The 25000-nt window shown below is 37.0% G+C and overlaps 1 protein-coding gene across 5 annotated transcripts in view; it reads right to left on the bottom strand.

Annotated features, from left to right (window-relative positions):
• The window catches only part of lrch1 (leucine-rich repeats and calponin homology (CH) domain containing 1), a 397155-nt gene that overhangs the window by 259432 nt on the left and 112723 nt on the right, over positions 1-25000 (bottom strand). For all 5 annotated transcript variants that reach the window (XM_051927322.1, XM_051927326.1, XM_051927324.1 and 2 more), the window contains exon 2: positions 6499-6643. In XM_051927322.1, the coding sequence (XP_051783282.1) occupies positions 6499-6643 (145 nt within the window). The remainder of the gene's footprint in view (positions 1-6498; positions 6644-25000) is intronic.

Here is a 25000-nt window from a genome sequence, read left to right as displayed (position 1 = left end):
GCTTCTTCAAAAGAGCTTGAACAGCACATCTTGAAACCCCAGTCTGCTTTGAAATCTTTGTCTGGGAGAGACCTTGCTGATGCAGTATAACTACCTTGTGTCTTGTTGCTGTGCTCAATCTTGCCATGACATGAAACTGTCTTCCACAACCTCACCTTGGTAGCAGAGTTTGGCTGTTCCTCACCCAGTTTTAAGCCTCCTACACAACTGTTTCTGTTTCAGTTAATGACTGTGTTTCAACCTACGTGTGACATTGATGATCATTAGCACCTGTTTGGTATAATTGGTTGATCATACACCTGACTATAATCCTACAAAATCCCTGACTTTGTGCAAGTGTACCTATAAGAATTGATGCTACTTTGAAGGCAAAAGGTAGTAACACCAAATATTGATTTGATTTAGATTTTTCTTTTGTTCGCTCACTTTGCATTTTGTAAATTGATAACAATAAACAATCATTATTATATTTCTGAAAGCATTCTTTGTTTACAGCATTTTTTCACACCTGCCTAAAACTTTGCACAGTACTGTATATACAGGTGCTGGCCATAAAATTAGAATATCATGACAAAGTTGATTTATTTCAGTAATTCCATTCAAAAAGTGAAACTTGTATATTAGATTCATTCATTACACACAGACTGATGTATTTCAAATGTTTAGTTCTTTTAATTTTGATGATTATAACTGACAACTAATGAAAGTCCCAAATTCAGGTATCTCGGAAAATTAGAATATTGTGAAAAGGTTCAAAATTGAAGACACCTGGTGCCACACTCTAATCAGCTAATTAACTCAAAACACCTGCAAAAGCCATTAAATGGTCTCTCAGTCTAGTCCTGTAGGCTACACTGTAGGGAAGACTGCTGACTTGACAGTTGTCCAAAAGACGACCATTGGCACCTTGCACAAGGAGGGCAAGACACAAAAGGTCATTGCTAAAGAGGCTGGCTGTTCACAGAGCTCTGTGTCCAAGCACATTAATAGAGAGGCGAAGGGAAGGACAAGATGTGGTAGAAAAAAGTGTACAAGCAATAGGGATAACCGTACCCTGGAGAGGATTGTGAAACAAAACCCATTCAAAAATGTGGGGGAGATTCACAAAGAGTGGACTGCAGCTGGAGTCAGTGCTTCAAGAACCACCACGCACACACGTATGCAAGACATAGGTTTCAGCTGTCGCATTCCTTTTGTCAAGCCATTCTTGAACAAGAGACAGCGTCAGAAGCGTCTTGCCTTTGGACTGCTGCTGAGTGGTCCAAAGTTATGTTCTCTGATGAAAGTAAATTGTGCATTTCCTTTGGAAATCAAGGTCCCAGAGTCTGGAGGAAGAGAGGAGAGGCACAGAATCCATGTTGCTTGAGGTCCAGTGTAAAGTTTCCACAGTCAGTGATGGTTTGGGGTGCCATATCATCTGCTGGTGTTGGTCCATTGTGTTTTCTGAGGTCCAAGGTCAACGCAGCCGTCTACCAGGAAGTTTTAGAGCACTTCATGCTTCCTGCTGCTGACGAACATTATGGAGATGCAGATTTCATTTTCCAACAGGACCTGACACCTGCACACAGTGCCAAAGCTACCAGTATCTGGTTTAAGGACCATGGTATCCCTGTTCTTGATTGGCCAGCAAACTCGCCTGACCTTAACCCCATAGAAAATCTATGGGGTATTGTGAAGAGGAAGATGCAATACGCCAGACCCAACAATTCAGAAGAGCTGAAGGCCACTATCAGAGCAACATGGGCTCTCATAACACCTGAGCAGTGCCACAGACTGATCGACTCCATGCCATGCCGCATTGCTGCAGTAATCCAGGCCAAAGGCGCCCCAACTAAATATTGAGTGCTGTACATGCTCATACTTTTCATGTTCATACCTTTCAGTTGGCCAACATTTCTAAAAATCCTTTTTTTGCATAGGTCTTAATTGATATTCTAATTTTCCGAGATACTGAATTTGGGACTTTCATTAGTTGTCAGTTATAATCATCAAAATTAAAAGAAATAAACATAGGGAGTCTTTCTGAAACACTGAAAGAGAAGGGGCCAAAAATATAGAAAATGGTGAAAAACCATCTATGTTTAAATTAGAGTAAGGCAGCATGTACAACATGTTATTTGAGCTTTTGAACAGAAATTATGGTGTAATAAAACATTACAGCCATCAAATGGAAAATAAGAGGATAGGAAAAATGTAAAAAAAGGAATGGAATGTTTTAAATATAGGCACCAAAATACAAAATATAGGAGAGACGAGTTAAAGAAATCTATAATAATAAAAGGCAAAGCCCTCACTGACTGACTGACTGACTCACTGACTCACTCATCACTAATTCTCCAACTTCCCGTGTAGGTGGAAGGCTGAAATTTGGCAGGCTCATTCCTTACAGCTTACTTACAAAAGTTAGGCAGGTTTCATTTCGAAATACAAAGCGTAATGGTCATAACTGGAACATATTTTTTGTCCATACACTGTAATGGAGGAGGCGGAGTCACGTATCGCATCATCACGCCTCCTACGTAATCACGTGAACTAAAAACAAGGAAGAGATTTACAGCACGAGTCACACGCGGGAACGAAGGTAAATTACGTTAATTTTTGACTGTCTTTTAATACTGTGTAAGCATACATATTAACACGTGCAATTAAACATGTGCATTTACGGGGTGATTTCTCAGGCTTAAAAGCTCACCTTTTATCAACGCGGGAAGAAAGGTAACTGACGTTGTTCACTGTCTTTTAATACTGTGTAACCATAAATATTAACACATGTCCAATTAAACGTGTGCATTTACGGGGTGATTTCTCAGGCTTAAAAGCTCGCCTTTTACTAAAAAGGTAAATGCAAAACTATTTTCAATCAGTTTATTGAAACGCTCCCGTTAAGGATTGCAATAACATATTCGCGAGATAAAAGAACGAAGTAGGGGGAAATGGAGGAACAGCCGCAAACAGCGAAGAGCAAAAAATTAATTAAACAATTGAGAACGGAGCGAGTTAAGCATACAAGCATGTTCATAAGGGAAACAAAGCACTGTGTAAAACGTAAGTTTCAATTAAGTTTATAGAAACGCTCCCGCTGCGGATTGCAATAACATATTCGCGAGATAAAAGTTTAATGAGAAGACACGAGGTATAAACGAACCACACGCCGTGGCGCAACGTAGGGGCAACAGTTTCAACCATTCAATGATCTGCTTCTCGCAACTGAAAAGACGGCACATGGCGGATGTTAGCCGACTTGCAGACCGCAACGTTAGGGGCTTCAACTATGGCGCTGACGCCACATCTCAGTGCCATCACTTTGCAGACTGTACTTAAAAAGACACGCCCTCCTCACTGGACAGTTAAAAACACCAATCAAACTAACGATGACATCAAGTATTACCCAATCCAAAGTAGGAAAGGAGGCATCTTCATAAAATGCGTGTGGGATGATTTGCATGAGACGCTGCTTTAAAAAAAAAATGATAAAAAAAATACGGGATAAATCCCGTCCAGTATTGATTCAAAACGGGACGTGCAATTTCATTCTCAAACGCGGCACGATTCCGTATTTTAAAGGACGGGTGGCAACCCTACAGTGCCAGGTAACCACCCATACAATCAATTGTGATTCAGACTAGGAATGCAATGAATGTAATTACCCCGATCTACATACAAGGCGAAAGTCTTGCAACATTCAAAGATGATGGTTTGGGATAAGTACACCATACAACATAAAAGAGCTTATGAAGCCTTGAACCGAAAAAAGCAAGATCTCAGAGATCGTAAAAAAAAAAATAGGAGGTAATGTCGTTTTACTCACTGTACATTTTAGTCAAACATTACCAGTTATTCCACGAGGGAGACCAGCAGATTTACTCAACGCGTGTTTAAAATCCATGCTTCTCCCACGCTCGGTTATATGTCGCGTGTTCTCGGGTAGGTGCACCAAAAAATGTATACATTTAAGCATGTAATGGGCAAACAAAAAATGAGGTATACCCGAAGGCACTGCAGTAGTACTTCATGTAACTTTACTTCTTAAATGTTAATGTTTTACTGTTTAATAATTTATACGCTTCTTATATGTTGTTCAAATTCTTTATCAAAATACCACTGACAGCGCAATGCACGATAACATGCACAGAATACACCATACGCATCCGCCCACGGCTGCCCTGCTGTGCGCAGATAGGAGTTGATCTACAATAAAATAAAATAAAGATAAAAAAGAGTAAAACAATCATCACCCATAAAGCGTGTGTGTGTGTATAAATGTGTATATATATATAGTTGATATGTGGATGTGTATATGTATCTATATATATTATATATATATATATATTATATATATATAGTATGTAGATATGTATATATATGTGTATATGTAATATGTATATATATGTTTATATGTGTGTGTGTGTATTTTATATATATAAAACACTGCAACACTCATAACAATGACAACACAATTACATTGACAATCATGTTACGTTATTTTTAATATGTTTCCTTTTTTTTTTCATAACCTCTTTAACACACTACTTCTCCGCTGCGAAGCGCGGGTATTTTGCTAGTGTTGAATAAAAACAATAAATGCTGTATAATGTCAGTCAATATATACTGTAAATATATAACATAGCGGGTTGGATAATGGATGGATGGAAAGTCACTTACTCTGCAGCAGTGGTTCTCAAGTTCCTTCTCTGTTTACCACTGTGGCTGCAGGATTTTATTCAAACCAGTTTCACAAATTAATGAGACAATCTTATGATTTACTGTCCAATTCGCTGGACATATTTCTCAACTCATTTTGCAATAGAAAAGAACTCTTCTATGTTATATTGAGAGGAAACTCAAATATTTTTACAATAGCTTTAATCTTTACCATCCTTCTACTATTTTCTTTTTTAATTCCCCTTTTTCTGTGGAGTTTGTGCCAATAAATGTATCCAAATAATAACAATTAGTGACAGGCAATGCAGAGACAGGTGGAAATGACACTGAATGCTAAAAGGAGAGCAGGAGCTTCAGGATCATGTACGTTCATTTGCTTGTATTACTTACTATAGACAATACATAAAAATTGTTGATATTTCCAAATGCATTTAGAAATTTAATAGCACTTATTTCCCAACAGCATTAAAAGGATTATAGCACCAAAGGAGACAACGTACTGAATCAAATCTATGCAAGCATTTACAGTATCCCTTCTTCATCCCAATGTCTTTAAGAGTCTCAGAACTCGACAGGTGCGAAAATAGTATTTTCAGTTAAAACAAGAAGTTAAAATGTATTTTGATGGGTTAACAAGTGAGGCATTTTCACACAGCACAAGTTGACAAAGAATGATTTCCCAGCATTATATGATGGACAGACCATCATTGTGATCCTGTAAAGTGCAATGCAAACAACCATACTAAAATGTGCCAATCCCCAATGCAGTTTATGCATATTGTAATGTCAGGGAAGTGGAGACTCTGAGGCTAGGGATCTGTGCCGGCAATCAGAAGGTTGCTGGATCAAATCCCATAAATACCAGAAGTGACTCTACTCTGTTGGGCCCCTGAGCAAGGCCATTAACTTGAAATCGCTCTGTCCTGAGTATGACATTAATCTGCATCCAGCACTGCAAACAGGTGCGGCAATGCGCTGCAATCAGGGCATGCTTCCAACCTTTCTCTCTCTCATTTTGGTATCAGTACGGAGGTGTGAAAGCTCATATTGGCACCAAAGTCAGCCAGTATCAATCAAACACTAGTCAGCAGTGATCCTTGTAGAATGACACATCACCTAGTTCAGAAAAAAATCCTGCACTCTAATTTTGTGATTAAAGCTAATCTGAGCTAATCAACATACTAAACCCTGAATTCATGCCTTCTATAGTCTGACTACTCTGTTTAGTAAGGAGTACCACCTTATCATATGTGTAGTTAAACAATTTTATATGCTTTAGTTTGCTACATGTTTTTGCATAAATGAACAAGCACCAATTTTTATTTATTCATACTTATTAATGCATTCTCACTTATTAATGGATTCTCTGTATGGAAGCAATATCTAATCATTCACTTACTGAACACATTTAACCCTGTTTTATGCTCACATAAAACCAAACTCATCCCAGTTGTATTGAACACAAAGCAGAAATCAACACTAACACTTACAACCATGCTTAATCAACTAAATACAATATTAACCACATTTAAAAACAGTCACGAGTCTATAACAATATGGACTCTTTTCTACTTGTGCTCATTGCACATAGAAACAGGTTTATAAGCTTGATTATATTTTCTGCAGATTAATTTAGGAACTTGTTTTAAGTAGTCTGTTTGACTATGAGAAGTAAATCGAATTTTTATAGATAGATAACTAACTAGCTAGATAGATAGATAGATAGATAGATAGATAGATAGATAGATCGATAGATAGATAGATAGATAGATAGATAGAGTATACAAAGGAAGTTAAAAGTTTAATTTTAAAGAATCAGGAAAAAAAAACACTTACCTCAGGTTTAAGTATGTTAACATTTGCAAACTGGCAATGGCATCTGGAATGACTTTAATACAGTTGTGATACAAGTTTAATACTTCCAGGGAGACATAATTACACACTTCAATTGGAATCTCAGTCAGCCGGTTCTTGGATAGGTCTAGCATGAAAGAAATAATAAATTTTAAATAAATCCCAAAATCTGTAATAGTCATGAACTTTATAAAACATCTTTTCAGAATCATCTAGGATAATGTCTAGGCTAGGGTTTACATAGTTTTCCATTCACCTCTTATTAAGTAAAGTCATGCAAGAGAACTGTTTAGTTTATACAAACATTTGTGGAGAAAAACAATATTTTTACTAGCAACCTTAAATGGAGAGGTAGGTGAAAAAGCTTCATGCACAGAACAGTACAAAATGGAATTAAAAAATATACTAAATTGTCTTAGAATGACCCATAACCTTATAATTAGAAGACTGTATGTACAGTAGCTCTTTCTCAACCTAGCATCTGGGAGGATTGTTTTCAGCTATGTAACATAAAATAGTGGATCCACAGTGGATACAGATTTTAAGCCCAACTAATTCCACAATCAGTGCATCATTGTTCTTTGAAACAACCACTGATCTAAAAGGTTCCTTTCATCAAGAAAGAAGTTAGGCTAAGGGTTTGAAGGTATGGTCACATTGACTAACAGAGAACATTAAATCAAAAGAGGTGTGCTAAGAAGACACCATAAATATGGTAGAAAATCCAGGGATGAAGCTCTGCCATTCTCTTAGCAATACCAAAGAGCACAGAGCAAGCAGAAAAAAAACTTCATGAATGACTGACATTTTGCAATAGGCAAAAAAGTGATGACCATTGCTGTCAGAAAACAACACATGACTAAAAATATTAGGCTGTTTGGCTGATTTCTATGTAAAGTTACTTGTCTTTTAACACAAGAGATTACATAAATGTCTCCATGAATCTTAACTGGTAATTAACTAAATCGAGGCAGTGCAAAGAGGTTAATGGAAAAAAAAAGGAGTTTTGTTTGTGGAGGTCAAAATTTCACACCACCTGTAATGAGGACAAAGGAGCATGAATACCTGTTTAAAAGGACCGGTGGGTCAAGGGAACATGGCTTGATGCATTTGTATTGTGCGTATCTATCATTTTCTGTTTCATTACCCCATATGTTTGGTGAGAACCTGAGAAAGTCACTAAAACTACCAGCAGTCCAATTGTAAAAATACACAAACAGCTCTGGTATGCTAACTGTAAAACAAATTGAGACTGAGTCTACTATAAAATGGTTCTATATACTACCATATAAAGTAGACCAAACTTCCAAACACAACATATTCTGTAGATAAAGACTGAGTATCAAAACATTAATTGGTTCAAAATAAAATACAACTTTACAGTTTTCTTTGAACAATACTAGTCATTAATCTACATTTGAAACGCTTTCTTTCATGGTATCAAAGAAATGTACATATTTTATTATTACAAAAACTCAAATTTCAAAGACTTTCTCATGTTTAATTTTATTTTCCTTATAGACTAGGGGGCTTTGCCCCCTGCTCGCTACACTTGCCAACCCCCCAGGCCTGCACTACGCACCAGCCACTTTGCATCTCTGCCGGTCGTGTTGTGAAGAGGGGGGCTGAACGCATCCCAGGGAGACGCGGTTGCTCCTCCGAAACCCCTCCTAAATGGTGATACAATGGGAAACAAATAGTTTTTTTTTTTTTTTTTTTACTTCTTCTTTGCTCTATCAGCTGCTGGCTTGCTGCTGCTGCCATGCTGCGTGATCTGCATCTCGCGTGGCATTTCAAACATTTAAAAATCTGTACAGCAACTGCCCTTTTGTCTCATTGCATTGTCTGTCTTCTCCCCCAGACATCCTCTACTCCTGTTGGGGGTCCCGCTCCTGAAGTGTGCCCTTATGAAGAGGAAGATTTTCTATTCTTTTAATTGAGAGACGGCACTATCCCCTCCGACTACACACAGAGCTCGTTTCACTCCTGAAAGAGACTTATGTTTGTTTGAAGTATTTGAATAATGTTTCTGTCTGTAAAATCTCCTGTGTATCTGTGCAGGTCTGTGACCTAAGCGTGGTAGCGTATGTGGATTCAACTTTCACCAAACAACAAATCTTTTAATTTTTGCAGATACGCCTCTTCATTAGGAAGATACACTACTTTTTCCTGATGGCAGCATGAATTAGACAATCTACAAGTCTCTGTGTCTCAAGTTTCTTTAGGTATTGACCCAAGTGATTTATATAAAAAATGTAAATGTTCGTTTGTTCAAGACCTTAAATCTCCGAAAGTTCTTCACCGATTGCTTTGAAATGTTGACACAACGTTGCATTCGAATACGCACGTGTTTTTATATACAAATTATATAGATGTCACACCTGTGACAGGTAAAAACATGCTTTTTTTGAAAACACAGCGCCATCTGTTGGATGTAAAAGCAACACACGCTATACCAAAATATTTTATGATTCTGTTTCAATGTTTCGATCAAATACATTTGTAAGTACGTGAATAAAGGCAGCAACATGGCAGTTTTTGGCATGCAACCAGAAAGAAGTGATAGGAATGCAGTTATACATATCGATGAAATCGCACAGTATTAGGCTGGAAGATACATAAGCAGCAATGAAACTGTATAGCGAAGTCTTTCATTTCCCATACATGAACGAAGTGCAGATGCTGTTCACTTAGCAGTACATCTAGAAAGGACAACGCATTTATTTCACAGCTGCAAATGTGCAACAAATAGCCCTGAATCCACCGGCTACAACATTAACTGCTTTCTTTACGTTATGTCAAAATGACGTGTTTGCGAAAACACTGCTGTATTCAGAAGTGCCTATGTATTACACATGGAATGCGAGTAGAAAATCATTTGAACAACGCAAATGAGGAGAGCGAGTCAACGGACAACCTGGCATATTCAAAGAAATTACGATGATGTACATCGTGCATCCCAATCAAGATGAATGCTTCTTTGTTCACATGCTGTTGGTAAATGTGCCCGGCCCAACGTCTTTCCAGCAATTGAGAATTGTCAAGGGCGTTACACATGCCACTTCCGAAGTACATGTCAAGCTCTGAATTTATTGGAGAACGACCGACACTGGGATGTATACATTAATGACGCGTGCAACACGTCACATCCAAATCAAATTCGTGCATTGTTTGCAATCATATTGACCGCCTGCTCTCCATCATCTCCAACACAGTTATGGGAGAAATATAAATCGCACATGGCTGAAGATATTTTCTGTCGAATACGCAAGTAAAATTCAAATATAAACATGGATTTCACAGCAGAAATCTACAAATAAGCGTTGATAATGATTGAAGATTTGTGCTTAGAAATCGCGAACAAAGTTCTCAATCAATTGGAAATGCCATCACCGAATCGATCTGATGCTGCTTCGTTCGATGTAGAATTGCATCGTGAACAAAATTACAACACGGGTGATCTTTTGTCGTATGTGCAATCAAATATTCCTAAGCTAACGCTTCAGAGAAAAGGCATTTACGATTAAATAATGCAAACTGTCAATAACTGGGTTGGAGAAATCTGGAAATTGGGAACGGAAAGGTGCCGGTTGATCCGACCTCAGGACGAATTTCATTGCCTCATAACTTCTGCAATTTAGTGACATCAAAAGAACAATTGGTTGAAAAAGTATTTCCCAATATTCAACCCAATTATAAGAATCACGACTGGCTGAGTGAACGAGCTATTCTTGCGGCCAAAAACAAAGACGTCTACGAACTTAACAATATTATTCAGTCTAACATTCTGCACAGACAATGGAACAACAAAAAATATTGTATACCCACAAGCATTGTGAAATTAAGCATATTAGAAACGTGCGCTTTCTCTTTTCTTTCTTTTCCATTTAACCAGACTGAGCCACAGCAACGCATGGCTGGGTACAGCTATTATTATATATATATATATATATATATATATATATATATATATATATATATACACAGTGATCCCTCGCTATATCGTGCTTCGCCTTTCGCGGCTTCACTCCATCGCGGATTTTATATGTAAGCATATTTAAATATATATCGCGGATTTTTCGCTGCTTCGCGGGTTTCTGCGGACAATGGGTCTTTTAATTTCTGGTACATGCTTCCTCACTTGGTTTGCCCAGTTGATTTCATACAAGGGACGCTATTGGCAGATGGCTGAGAAGCTACCCAGCTTACTTTTCTCTCTCTCTCTTGCGCTGACTTTCTCTGATCCTGACGTAGGGGGATTGAGCAGGGGGGCTGTTCGCAAACCTAGACGATACGGACACTCGTCTAAAAATGCTGAAAGATTATCTTCACGTTGGCTACCTTCTGTGCAGCTGATTCGTGAAGCGACATGCTGCCCGGTGCTTCGCATACGTAAAAGCACGAAGGGCACGTATTGATTTTTTTATCTGTCTCTCTCTCTCTCTCTCTGTCTGCTCCTGATGGAGGGGGTGTGATCTGCCACCTTCAACAGCTTTGTGCCGCGGTGCTTCACATACTTAAAAAGCCAAACAGCCCTATTGATTTGTTTGCTCCTTTGAAGAGGAAGATATGTTTGCATTCTTTTAATTGTGAGACAGAACTGTCATCTCTGTCTTGTCATGGAGCACAGTTTAAACTTTTGAAAAAGAGACAAATGTTTGTTTGCAGTGTTTGAATAACGTTCCTGTCTCTCTACAACCTCCTGTGTTTCTACGCAAATCTGTGACCCAAGCATGACAATATAAAAATAACCATATAAACATATGGTTTCTACTTCGCGGATTTTCTTATTTCGCGGGTGGCTCTGGAACGCAACCCCCGCGATGGAGGAGGGATTACTGTATACCAATAATGTTACTGAGAAACTTACAGCCAAAGAAACTTTGTAATGGCACGAGACTTCAGGTCAAATGCCTGCAAAAGAACCTAATTGAAGCAACTATTTTTACTGGCGGTGACTCAGGGGAGAGAGTTTTTATTCCTCGCATCCCCGTTATACCCTCTGATCTCCCATTTCAATTCAAACACCTCCAATTTCCAGTAAGGCTCTGCTTCACAATGAGAATTAATAAGTCTCAGGGACAGACCCTACAAAAGGTTGGCATTGATTTGAGGCAAGATTGTTTTTCACATGGCAAACTATACGTTGCATGCTCAAGAGTAAGCTCAGCGCACAGCTTGGTCATATTACAACCGGAGGGGTGAAATGACAATGTGGTATACAAAGAGATCCTTAACAAATAATTATTGGTACATTTTCCCTCAGTTTATTATTTAAAATTTTAAAGCAGTACTTTGCCGCTGCGAAGCGCGGGTATTTTGCTAGTAAAAACATAATAATAATAATAAATAAATAAACTTTGTACTAGCTCTCATCGGAAAATTAACAAGTTTTCAAAAGCATAGATTTCTACTTATACATCCTTGGAAAATTTTTGTGTAATTGCAATGTGCTCTAGTTAACAGTGTAATTCAAAACATCACTTTATCTTCAACATCAACTTACCAAAACAACTTTCCAAATGAAAGACATCATACACATTGACTATTGCCAATCTCTATCACATTGACTACTGCATAGTCTGTTTAGCTAAGATTAGTGACTAGGCAACTTGAGAAGTTTTAGTGTATTTATGTTTGTATTACTTTAGAGAACATTCACTGACTCATCTACAATCAGAAGGTACAGATTAAAAGTAATAATTTATAATACAATAAATATTATTGTATTAATATATAATATTCACAAATGATGATAAATGTAAAAAATGATAAGCAGGGAAAAAATATAAAATTAAACATTAAGGTAGATATATATAATTGACCTAATTAAATAGTGCATGGTTTTTATATTTTATTTTTCAATCTCCAGAATTTCACTACAAAAAAAAAGCATAAGGATGACTGGAAACTAGAAGCTGAATAGGTATTCTTTATTCCTTTGAAAGTTTCAATACTCTTATTCAGTGTAGTATGGTATAAAGGTACTAAATAGTTCCAAACTACCACATTTTTAAAAGGGCACTGTACCAGCATTATGCAAAATTTGGTACTGGTATTAAAAGTTTGCATACCAACACCTTGTGTTCTGATCAACAAATCCAACCACCACTCCTCGCCACTGGTTCTTTGAAGCAAGTCCAAGGTGGACCGTTTCCAAGGTCCTGGTTATAAAAAAGCTTGAAAGGAACACATTCTTCAGGAATCCACAGACTGCAGAGGGGTTACAGATCCAGCAATCTGAGAAACAATTTATTATGTGTCTATTGTCCTGTTAGTGCGGCCCCAGGGACACAGGCACAACTAAATGATTGTGTGGAAGTCAGGTTACCTTTGACCCCAAGTGTACAGTGTGTGGCTTAGGTGGGCAGTGTGTGTGTGGGCCAGGGACCATAGCAGCTAGGAGCCTTGGGGAAGGGGTGTTTGGTTTACCAGTACTAAAGTGCTAGTGTCGGTACCAATATCAAAATTTTAGTATTGATCCAATACAGTACTACACTTATTGTGTTACATTCTGTTTTTTTTTAATTAGCTATACTTGAATGCCATTAAGCTTCTCTCTAGGTTCTGAAAGCCTACCTGAAGAGATACTTATTTGCTGATTTGCTCACAACCCAATAAAAAAGAAATACCCTTTCCTAATTAAACTCTTTTTTTTCTGCTCAATTGCAATTAATTTTTATTTTTTCTAAACAGAACAAAATCACAAAATTGGAAATATAATGTGTTCAATATCATTTTCAAAAATTAAAAAACATCTGAATTGTGATTTCTTATGCTTTACACAATTAATTCATGATATTACTATTCTTATTCCGCCACCAAATCTTTAGAAGGTGTATTACAGTTTGTCATTATATTTTCCTCCAGGTACAATGATATTTTTATGAAACCCATTGACCCTACACTATTAACATTTCATTATCTTCTATATTCAACATAATGAGTAATTTTAGTACAGTACTTGCCACTGTCCCCAGCGCCTATATTTACAGAAAGGGCTCAAAGTAATGATTACACCCAAATTCTTGTAACTGTAACATAGGTAGAGTGGCTACCATCTTAATAGTTTCACCTAATCGTTTTGATTTGATTCAAACACAACTGTGAATTCTACAAGTGAAAATTCCCAAATTGTCCATCTACATTACAAAATCACAGAAAAAGTTTTACTTTTACAACCTACTCTACAGAAAAAAACACTCTGAAATATTAAACCTGCAAAACAAGCTGCAAATATAACCTGTGGAAATAATGCATCACTGAATGTAAACACATTTTTATAATGTTTTTGTATGTGTCCATTCAAAATTACTTATAGATTATGCCACCCATCACGGAGCAGCAAAATGAGTCCTATTTTAGAATTTTCTACCTGTTCACAATTAAGTGTTTCTCTATGTAAGGATGGGAGTATAAAAGCTAAATCAGACATAGAGGAAATGATGATCTTAAATGACGCTTTCAGGTTTTTTCCTTCTACATTCAACTTACATGGCGTGTTTAGTTAGGACGTTTCTTAGTTCTCAAGCAACTTTTAGTTTAGAGGACTACTCTTCTTCCCCCTGAGTCATTAAAAGCATTCAGGGTTATTTTATGCATCAAACTAAAGCAAGCTGGGTGTGGAAATACAAAAATAATAACAAAAAAAAAGAACAAATTCTTCTCTAAAAGTTGACCATTTGTTATTTAATGATGAAAAGTACTGACAAATTTCCATCTGGAAAAAAAAATGTTACATTAAAAAAAATAGAAAACTATTTATCCATGTCTGATATTGCCTACAATGAAACCTTTCTACAAAAGAGCTCTCAGCTTATGTAAGAGGTCCAAATGTGAACAAGGCTCTGATAATATTATGACCCTTGTTCAGACTATTGCTCTAATTTTCAAGGAATAGAGCAAACAGCTGAATTTCCCTGATAAATTAAGAGATACACTCAACAATCTGTGATGAAAACATATTTTTCCCTTACAGTAAAGAACATGACTTGAACAAATCATAATGACTGCATTAATAATCTTTACAAAGGACAAAATATAAGGACTTACATGTATTCATAATCCGATTACATAATCAAAATTTAAATAACACAAAACAATTGAGTGCCACTATGAGCAATGCTTCATATCCCCTCTCTGACACACTAATAGTGATTATTTTCAGCTAACGAATCATTCGGCAGAAGCGATTCAAGAAATGCTATTGGGGATCCTTTATGCCAGCAGCAATACACCTGCATAATGCCTCACTGTGACTGTAACAGCCAAGTCAGAAGTTTCTTTTTTTTTTTTTTTTATTTCTTGCTTTATAGTCATTCTGGTGCGTGTTCAGTCCAAAGTGTATGCATATATTTACTTATCTATCTACCTATTTATGCATATTCATTTATTTAAAAAGCTTTTATAAAAAGCCAAATTCCCCACATGGGCCAAATAAAGTTAGTTCATTCGTTCGTTCTATCAATCAATCAATCAATCTGTAATAAAAATTGGATCTGTATGAATGTGTCTCTAATGCACAAACTCTTTATTTTTTGTAAAAACTATAAATGTTTGTGTCCTCTATCAGCCATATGAATGTTAAATGTTACTTTTATAATTTCCCACTGACAAGAAAAATGCATTACTTTTAAAAATGTTCAGCTTCTTAATTCTTTTTCTATTCTGAAATTAGTGTGGGTACTGGCACATCTTTCAGTCTTCCAAGCATTTACTTCAAACTAAGAATACTAACAGCTTTCAAAAAAGTTTGCTTGAGACGTAGTTGGGTATCTAGGCTAAACAACCATAACTTCAGAGATAAATAAAACATAATAATACAGGAACTGCACATTTTATTATTTCTATTGACTATGTTTAATTACATTCTAAACAGGAACTTCTGTTCATTGCCGGTCATAGCCCTTGTGGAGCCCTAAGCAAGGTTTACCGCTGGCACCTTCCCTGTTATCCCCAAAAACGCTATGCCAAAATAAAAGCACAAACAATGGATGCAAAAACTCAGATGCCTTTGTTTAATACAAGAGACCAAAGTAATGTCCAGCTAAAAATATTTAAAATACATGGAAGGCAATTATAAACAATACAATAATGTTTTATATCTTTAATATTGCTCTGAAGCAAAAGCACAATTAAGAGAAATTATGAATGCAAAAATAAATTAAAGGACACAATTATCTCTGGAACTATGTAAATTATAAATTATATCACTTAAACATTATACAATAATTGCAGAGTTTTCATAACTGACATTTAAGTAAGTTTAAGGACTGGCATGACATCTAACCTTTCCATTTACAGTTTTATCTTTCTGGATTTCCTTCCTCTAGATATATAAAACATACCCAAGTAGTTGCCCCTATCACCTTTCATTATAATATTATCGACATGTCACTGATTACAACTATTAAATGATCATAGAAATAAACAGAAAATCTTAGGTCAGGTTGGGGAGCATGCACTGGTACAGCTCGTTGTCGCACACACCACACAACAAAACAGCTCAGGATCCTGGTTGGCAACCCCCCAGGCAGACAACCGGTCCAATTCTACTCTCCTGAACTGATCATCTATCTGCCAGCAGCCAGGTGTTACATGGGTGTGGCCTTGGCCTAGTCCAGCCGCTCAAGTCCTCAGCAATGAAGATCCTACGAGCCGGATTACCCTTAGGGAATCGTGCCACATGGCCGTAATGCCATAACTGATGCTCCTTCATAAAGCAGGTAATGTGTCTCATTTGGGACTCAGTGAGCAAAGTTCAACACAAAGTCAAACCTGCAGAAACCAAAGATTCTCCAAAGAGACATAGTACCTAGGGAGTCCAGTCTTCATCTCAGGTTACTGGATAGCATCCATGTTTCACAACCATATAGCAAAACAGGAAGCAACAGGACGCTAAAAACTTGGACCTTTGTCCTTTTGCAAAGATATGGGTAGCAACACACACCCCTTTCCAGAGACTTCATGACCCCCACTCCCCCCCCATGTTCTCCCAATCAGTCTACTGACTTCATAGGAAGAGTCACCAGAGACATGTCACTGCCAAGGTAAGTAAACCTCTTGAAACAATCGACACTCTCTCCACAGACAGACACACTACTGATAGCTGTGCCCAAAAGGTCATTCATGGCTAGGATCTCGGTTTTTATCCAGGACACTCGCAAGCCCAGACACTCAGATCCCTCACTCAGTCTCTTGAGAGCCCTGATCAGAACCTCCATTGACTTCACAAAAATCACAGCATCGTCAGCAAAGTCGAGATCAGTGAATCAACAGATTCAGCAGCTTCCCCAACAGATGCCCCACAGCATATACATTCCTTCCTAACTTAATCATGCCATGGAGTAAGCTAACCCACATTTTCATAATACCAAAATAAGACACAACTTATTAATCAAGTTGTCAAGCTAAGGTCAACAAGTACTTTAGAGGTATATTAATCGAAGAGCAGGGAGAAGGGTGTTAGGGACTGAAATATCAGTAAAATACCACTATATTTATACAAAGAAGGCAGTAACTTAAATTTGAATTTGTGAAGCAAGTGCTATGCTGTTGGAACGGTATATATTGAACACAGGCATAAAAAATATCTGAAGTTCACAATACAGGTATGCTGCAAATTTGCTTAACACCACAAAAGAAGAAATCAAGTGTGTATGACATTAAGTAAAATTTATGCTGTTGTAAAGTTCAGATGTTCAGTAACTTAGCTTTATACAGCCAGATAAAGGTTCAATGCAGTTAGTAACCACATACTTTCCATGTCCAGTGTCAAAAAGCTTTTGTTTCTTTCTCTTTTTCATAATTCTCTAAATCCAACTTCCTGAAATATGCGGCCCAGCATTACTAATCTGTCTCATTTTTATCTTTTTTTCCCTACAGTGGTAAATCTGATGTTTCTTAACAAAAATGCTTGTAATTCCAATTCTGATTATACCAACTACTAATCCCTTTTATCTAGATAACTCCAGCATTTACCTTCTGATGTTCTGTGTTTACCAATTGGTTGATGACTTCCTTCCTTCCTTTCTCATTGTTAATGCTTTTCTCATAAAACATTACGCATCACGTTCCTTTAGTAGAAGTAGGTGCACAGAGGAAAGTGCACTAAGAGTTTGAAATTAATTTTCCAACTGAGGCTTAAACAAGCACATCCAGTTTTGTTTCTTTGTTTTTTCTACCTCCATAAAATACGATATATTTGTAAACTAGTAATAAAACTGAAAATTAGGCAATGCAATGCCTCCATCTGCTTTAGATGTTTGCAAAATTATCTTTTCAATATGTTGCTTTTTTGAGTTCTAAATGAATGAATTAAGAAATAAACATAGTCCAAATGCATAGAACAGGCAGATAATCAGTAATAATGTTTATAACAATTTAAAATAGTTTTTTATGCTTATTTGGGGGATAATGGATAAAGTGATGGCTGCTAACGTTTTTATATTGTATTGTATTTTGTTTTCAAATTGATAAGTATGAAAAAATAAGAAAGTCTTAAAATTAATGAAAAGACAGACTGGCTGCTTAGGTCAGGTCAGGTTGGGGAGCAGGCACTGGTACAGCATGTTGCCACACCCACCACATGACGAAAGAGCTCGGGATCCTGGTTGGCAACCCCCCACCCAGGCAGACACGCTGTCCAGTCCCACTCTCCAAAAATGACCCTCTATCTGCCGCAGCCAGGGGTTACGTGGGCATCCCCCTTGGCCTGGTCCAGCCGCTAGGGTCCTAAACAATGAGGATTCCGTGAGCTGGATCACCCTTGGGGAATCACGCCACATGGCCGTAGTGCTGTAGCTGCTGCTCCCTCACAATGCTGGTAATGTGTCTCATTTGCGACTCCATGAGCAACCACTCATTCGACACAAAATCAAACCAGCAGTACCCAAGGATTCTCTGAAAAGACACAATACTGAAGGAGTCCAATCTTCATCTCAGATCACTGAATAGTGTCAAACATATAGCAAGACAGGAAGCACCATGACTCTAAAAAGTTGGATCTACTGACTTCATGGGAAGAGTCACCAGATACTTGAATGTCACTGCCAAGGTAAGTAAACCTCTCGACAAGGTCGACACTCTCTCTGCAGACAGACACACTCCTGATGGCTGTGCCCAAGAGGTCATTAAAGGCCTGGATCTTGTTTTTTTATGCAGGACACTCGCAAGCCCAGACCCTCAGACTCCTCTCTCAGTCTCTCAATTGACTCGGCAAAGATCACATTATCATCAACAAAGTCAGTCTCAGTGAATCTTTCTTCACCAACAGATGCCCCACAGCTGCTGTTTAGACTGCATTATAACTTGTTTTTTTAATCTCTGAAATTTCATTAAAATTTCACTGAACATAATTATGTAATTTCACTGTTTTCTGGTAAAGACCATGTTTAATTTAAACAATATATTAATGAGACCCTTGTTTCATCATTGTCATTCTACTGTAGCTCCTTTAAGAAAACAGTCGATGTTAAAAACTGTAAACATCTTTGAAGATTTGCAGTGCTACAGCAGCTAACTCTAAACTGTGTCAAGGTCACTCAGTGTTATCAGTTTTCTACACAATTTGCATCTGCTAGCTCTCAGCTAATTCACTACAATTCACTACATAAGAAGGTCAAGTTACAGTCATCAAACATTATGCACTCTCTCAGGGATAAATATATCAAGGTTTTTCTAAGATTATAACTGTGGATGTCCACACCTTCTTATAAAAAATATAAAAATACAGCAAGGCCTCCAACTTGACAAGAGGTTTGGGCAAGTTCAAAATACTTGTAGGTCATCGTTGCAACTTTTTCCAAAAGAGCAGTGACACTTAATAGGCAGAGTCTTGTCTGGATCTGGACCCAAACACAATTTAATTCACAATTTAAACTTTTCTGATGAAACAAAGCAATTCAAATGCTCAACATTGTGTATTTCATACAGAATGAAAATTAAAGTTATTTTTGTCTGCAATAACATCGCACTTCACTGACCTAAGTATCAAGCTCCAGAGTAGAAACACCACAATGCATGACCTTATGTCACTAGTACGTTGTTTCCGGGGAAAACTGAAGGTATTTAAATATAACATACAGGATGGTATGTGGGCGGCACGGTGGCGCAGTGGTAGTGCTGCTGCCTCGCAGTTAGGAGACCTGGGTTCGCTTCCTGGGTCCTCCCTGCGTGGAGTTTGCATGTTCTCCCCGTGTCTGCGTGGGTTTCCTCTGGGCGCTCCGGTTTCCTCCCACAGTCCAAAGACATGAAGGTTAGGTGGATTGGTGATTCTAAATTGGCCCTAGTGTGTGTTTGTGTGTGTCCTGCGGTGGGTTGTCACCCTGCCCAGGATTGGTTCCTGCCTTGTGCTCTGTGTTGGCTGGGATTGGCTCCAGCAGACCCCCGTGACCCTGTGTTTGGATTCAGCGGGTTGGAAAATGGATGGATGGATGGATGGTATGCATCACTCCTCAAAACATTTGGCACAAACAAGAGGAAAGCAGCACCATCAGAATTTTGTTGAGCTCTTAGACAAATTTATTGAAAATTTAAGAACTCACTTTGAAGACTTACAAGTCCTACTGTTTACTGAAAACAAATTTGCAGTAAAAAGTGTCAAAGAATTCTCCATGGAAGTCTGTCAACGGACATGTGCTATTTCCCTGTAAACTGAGTTGATTGACCTCCAAAAAAATCTTCCTCTGAAGGGAGATCATTATGACCCTGTCATTTTCTGCACAAGTGTGGTTAATACAGCAAATGTTCCCCTCCTGTAAAACTCTTCCTTCAAATTCTAATGTTCATAATACTGCTATGAATCAGCATTTTCAATTATTAATATGATTAAAAAAAAAAAACTCATACCACAGTAGACTCACCAACAACCACACGCATGAGTATCTCCAGTTGGCTATCATATATTTACAGTGAGAACTGAATGGCTTGGTTACAGAAAGAAGGTGTCATTTTTCTCAATAAAACTGCAATGCTTACTTTGCTTACTTTGGAACGCTGAATTGGACATAGCTCTGTTTCATATTTATTTGTTTATTGGACTACAGTTCTTGGACCTTTGACTCAGGAGAAATTTTGCCAAGAGGACCTTTAAAAGTTGTATTTGAGTATCACTATATTAGTGGAAGGTCACCTCTGCAGTGTCTGGTTTCCTTAAGCAAAGAAAATAATTTTAATTTGCATGGTATGTCTTTGGAACCATGCCCAAATTTATTAGAAAATGTAAATTATTCACATGACCTTAAAATGCATACCCTTGGAATACTTGACAACAGGTTTTCAGTTTCATACTGTAATACTCAATGTCAACCTGAACATAAATACGCAAAACCAATAATTAGGAAATCAAATTAGACAGATTAACAGTAACACTCGCACAACCAAAAAGATCACTTTCCACTTGTCACACTCTACAAGCAGGAGCTACCACAGATTACATTTATATCCCCTTTGCTTTACCAATTATTCCTTTCAGACGGGTTTCTTTAAATGGGCAGGAGGAACTGTGCCAGGGTGGAAACATTACAGTCACTGCTGGTGCTGCTTAAAAGTAGGGTTTGTAATTTAAGATGGATAAGTGATTGATAGATGGGTGTAGTGGTCATGTAACAGTTTTGCCAAGGAAAGAAAAGAGCAAAAGGCACAAGGAAGGAAAAAGCCAAGTTCAGCCAACAATTAAGTAATAATAAAACAAAAAACATAATAACTAGGTGACAAAGTAAAAATCAAAGTCTATAGAAAAAACAGCATGCATAAAATATGAAAAATATGAACTACAGGGAAAAAAGAAGAAAATTGACAAGTATGGACCCGGTGAGAAGAACAGTCTTAGCTATGAGAACAAGTTAGCACAGAATGGTCCTCAGGTACCAGAAAAAAATGCAAAGTGTAGCTAATGGTGTGCATTAGGCACAAGGGTATGAAACTTCTACAATGTAAATACAATTTATAAACTGAAAATGTTTCCACAGAGTAATAATTCAAGAATGTAAGATTCAACACTGAAATAACCCTAAAATGTTTTTGAATTTAGAGAGGGCATGGCTATGTATCTAAAACCATAAACTTCATGCAAAAGAAAAATATCTAGCTGGTTTCTTTTGGTTTTATATTTAATTATTAGCCCCATACTGCCACTCTAACTTTTGTGCGCTCAAATTAATTGATTAATCAACTGCTATCAACATAGGGGGCTGAGGCAGGAAGGGAGTATTAGAAGCAAGAGTTTGGGTGTGCTTCCTGCTGGAAGGAGGTCCTGCATGCTGATTTTATTATGAGTATATAATGAGCCAAAGGGAACAGAAGGGGTCAACCTGTAGGAAAGGCAGGAAAGAAAGACACCCACACAAAATGAATTTCTTGGAAAACTGATTGCACATTTTGTCAAGTAGCAATTGCAACATTAGAATGCAGCACCTCTTCTTTTTCATTTTTTTAATAATGGAAGATTTTACTCTACTTACTGTATTATTGCTACAGGATCATCATTGTTTTTTTCTGTACTTATGGACAGTATTGCACCTCATGCTAAGAATAATGTCTACAAACTGACAGGGGCATCTCTCTCTGCCACCCTAACCTGAATATGAAAATACCAAAATCTAAATCATATTTTTTAAATATAATGGTTTATTCAATACAAGTCACACAAGGAAGGGTTGAGCAAGTGGAGAAGACAAAGAAACCAAACAACAAATGTAATATAAATTATAAATCCTTGCTGACTCTCTGGGCCTGACTACATAAGGTCGAGTCCTTATCTGTCCAGTAATGTGACTTGTATAGTTACAGTGTATCTGCTCAGTTGAAACATAAACAGTAGCATGCCATTTAAAGAGTTTCTTTCATATCGCAGTCACTCTGGTTATACGAAGTCTCTGTTGCTTGTCTGCATCTTTATGATCTCAAAATAATATTTACAACTGGCTAACATGACATATTACTGGGCGTGAATGCTATTCTGCATTAACAAATTGTTTTATATTTTTGTGTTTTTCTGCAATATACTATTATTCTCTACAACTGCATATAAAGCTGGAATGGTGTCATGTAGTATATATTATGCAGTTAATTGCATTTACTTATGTAACGTTCATGGGTGTAACACCAAGGGAAATTCCTAGTAACTACATTGACTAGCAATAAGTTAAATTCAATTTACTAAAATAGCTAGTACCACAAACTCTAAAAAACTCTCCAAATCACCTTTCTGATGCTCATGTTCTCTCTCTTCCCTTTTGATTTCTCACCTCAATGACCCAGTAGCATCTTTATATACTACTATGAGGATACTTCTGGGGTAAGAAACATAATCCAGTTCAAGAATACACTATGAAAGTCCTGAGGTATCATTCTCTATAGCTCTTTATGGTGGTCCCTGGTGTTTCTGCATCACTGAACCCCAATAACTGTATAAGGGACAAGGCATCCATAGTGTTCCTGACCACCCATATTCTGTTCAAATCTAGGTCATAGATCTCTCTTTATGTCTGTAAACTGTCCTAATATACACATTCAAAAAGATATATAACACTCTGTTGGCTATGTGCCTGTACTATTAAGTACTAAGGGTCCTTTCATTCATGGAGTATATAGATCACTCTAGGTCCATGTCTTGTCCTCAATTTCCCTGCCTATACTATCAAAGCCAAATCATTGCTAGCATGTATCTTATCACAAAAGCCTTACATCTCCAGAAAGCTTTCCCTTCAACAAAGTTTTTTTTTTTTTTATTTTAAGCACATACCACATGGTCAAACAACAAAAGGTTTTGTTATAACCCACTTATCAACAGACAAATTCAAACTGAGCATTACTAAATAATCCAAAAATGTTACACATAAAAACATTTTTGCTTGTGAAAAAAAATACAACAGAAACATGTAAACACCAAAATGTCAACATAAATACAGAAGTAAAGGTCTGTTTAATGTTAACTGCTGTACTGATGCAGATTTAATACACGTCTTTCATATGACATATTTTGAAACAGTCTCCAATGCAAAACCAGAAGTTGCAGTCAGGACAGCAGAAGCACGTTTCACGTACTTCCTATAATTTTTTTTTATTGCTTGAGTATGAGAGGGTTAAATATCAGTGGCTGATCCACTCGAGTAATGCCACCCATTGTGTTACTGTAGGCTACCTAGCGTAAGGCTTAGTCAATTCAACATTCCCTCAACATAAAACAGTGAACAGTGCTTAGGGAGCTAATGTTCTTCCACTTGATCACAATCATTTTGCCACAAAGCTATCTGCACCATAGCGAACATTCACGAGACATAATTCACCAGGAATATCACAATGGTTTGGTCATACAGTGCCGTATGCATCAGTATCAATATTCATGTCAATGGCTGAGGAACAGTTCGCATTGTCCAAATGACCACTTGATTCAACTAATGGTTTAGTTCAATTTGTTCTAAAACTGAACTTAAAGCTTTTCAATTACATGCCATTAAGTGTTTTGGTTAAAAGGGCTGCCCCATTCATGAATACTGATGAGTTAACATGGAGTAGCAGAATGCATAGATCCTCAAAATGGCAGCAAAATACTTTCCAGAGCATCATTCAAGCTTATTGCTCCATAACTCATCAAATTAGGTTAACATGAGTAGTTGGTAAGGAGGGGTTAACTGATACTGTATCAAATTCCAAGCAAGGGAGATACTCAGGGTTAATGCCAAGGAGGTTAAAAACACACTTTTAGCTTTACTGGTAAATGTACTTGGTATGAAATGAGCAAGTAAGGGAATCTTTCCAGTGGGCCACTGTCCTAAGAAGGCTCCTTGCTTGTGCCTATTACTACTATGTGTTTCTGTCTACATAAAGTGGCAACGTGTTGCATGTTGATTAGCTCATTCAAGCAAGAATTTCACTGAACTCAGTACATATGACTTTAATGACACTATAATTTTTTTGTTTATAGGTTTATTATATAATTTACATAGCATATACTATTCTATAAATACCTGAAATCATCTTTAAATTATTTTTCATAATTATAAATTAACAAATACATATTTTTGAAAGAATAGTTCCAATTAAAAAATAACTTTTTTTTTAATAAAAACTCATCCAGTTGCTATATGAAATAAAGTATGGAGATAATTTGCATACAACATTCGCTTAATAAAAGCACTACTTTTTTAACATTTACATTTTTACGTGTATGATTAAAACTAGGATAGTGTAAAAACGTCTGCTGTTAATTTAACATTACATATCAAAAAACAAGTTAGCTTTAAACACTATGACTTTATGCCCACCCACACGACATTTTTATAATGCAGAGTTACACAATGTGTTTTCAATTAAATAAAAAAAAAAGAACATAATTTTCTCCAGAAAAAAAGCTCTTTACATTTGTTATTGTTTATGCTAAATAACAGTAATGTGATTTATAGAAAACAAGTAAATTGTCCTCATAAAAAACAAAACAATAAGATAACTATTTAAAGTAAAAGAAAGGCACACTAATCTCTAA

The sequence above is a fragment of the Erpetoichthys calabaricus genome, chromosome 4, assembly GCF_900747795.2.
Source record: "Erpetoichthys calabaricus chromosome 4, fErpCal1.3, whole genome shotgun sequence".
Classification (NCBI taxonomy): Eukaryota; Metazoa; Chordata; class Cladistia; order Polypteriformes; family Polypteridae; genus Erpetoichthys; species Erpetoichthys calabaricus.
Note: the sequence above shows the minus strand (reverse complement) of the source record. Positions and strands in the feature narration are given on the sequence as shown.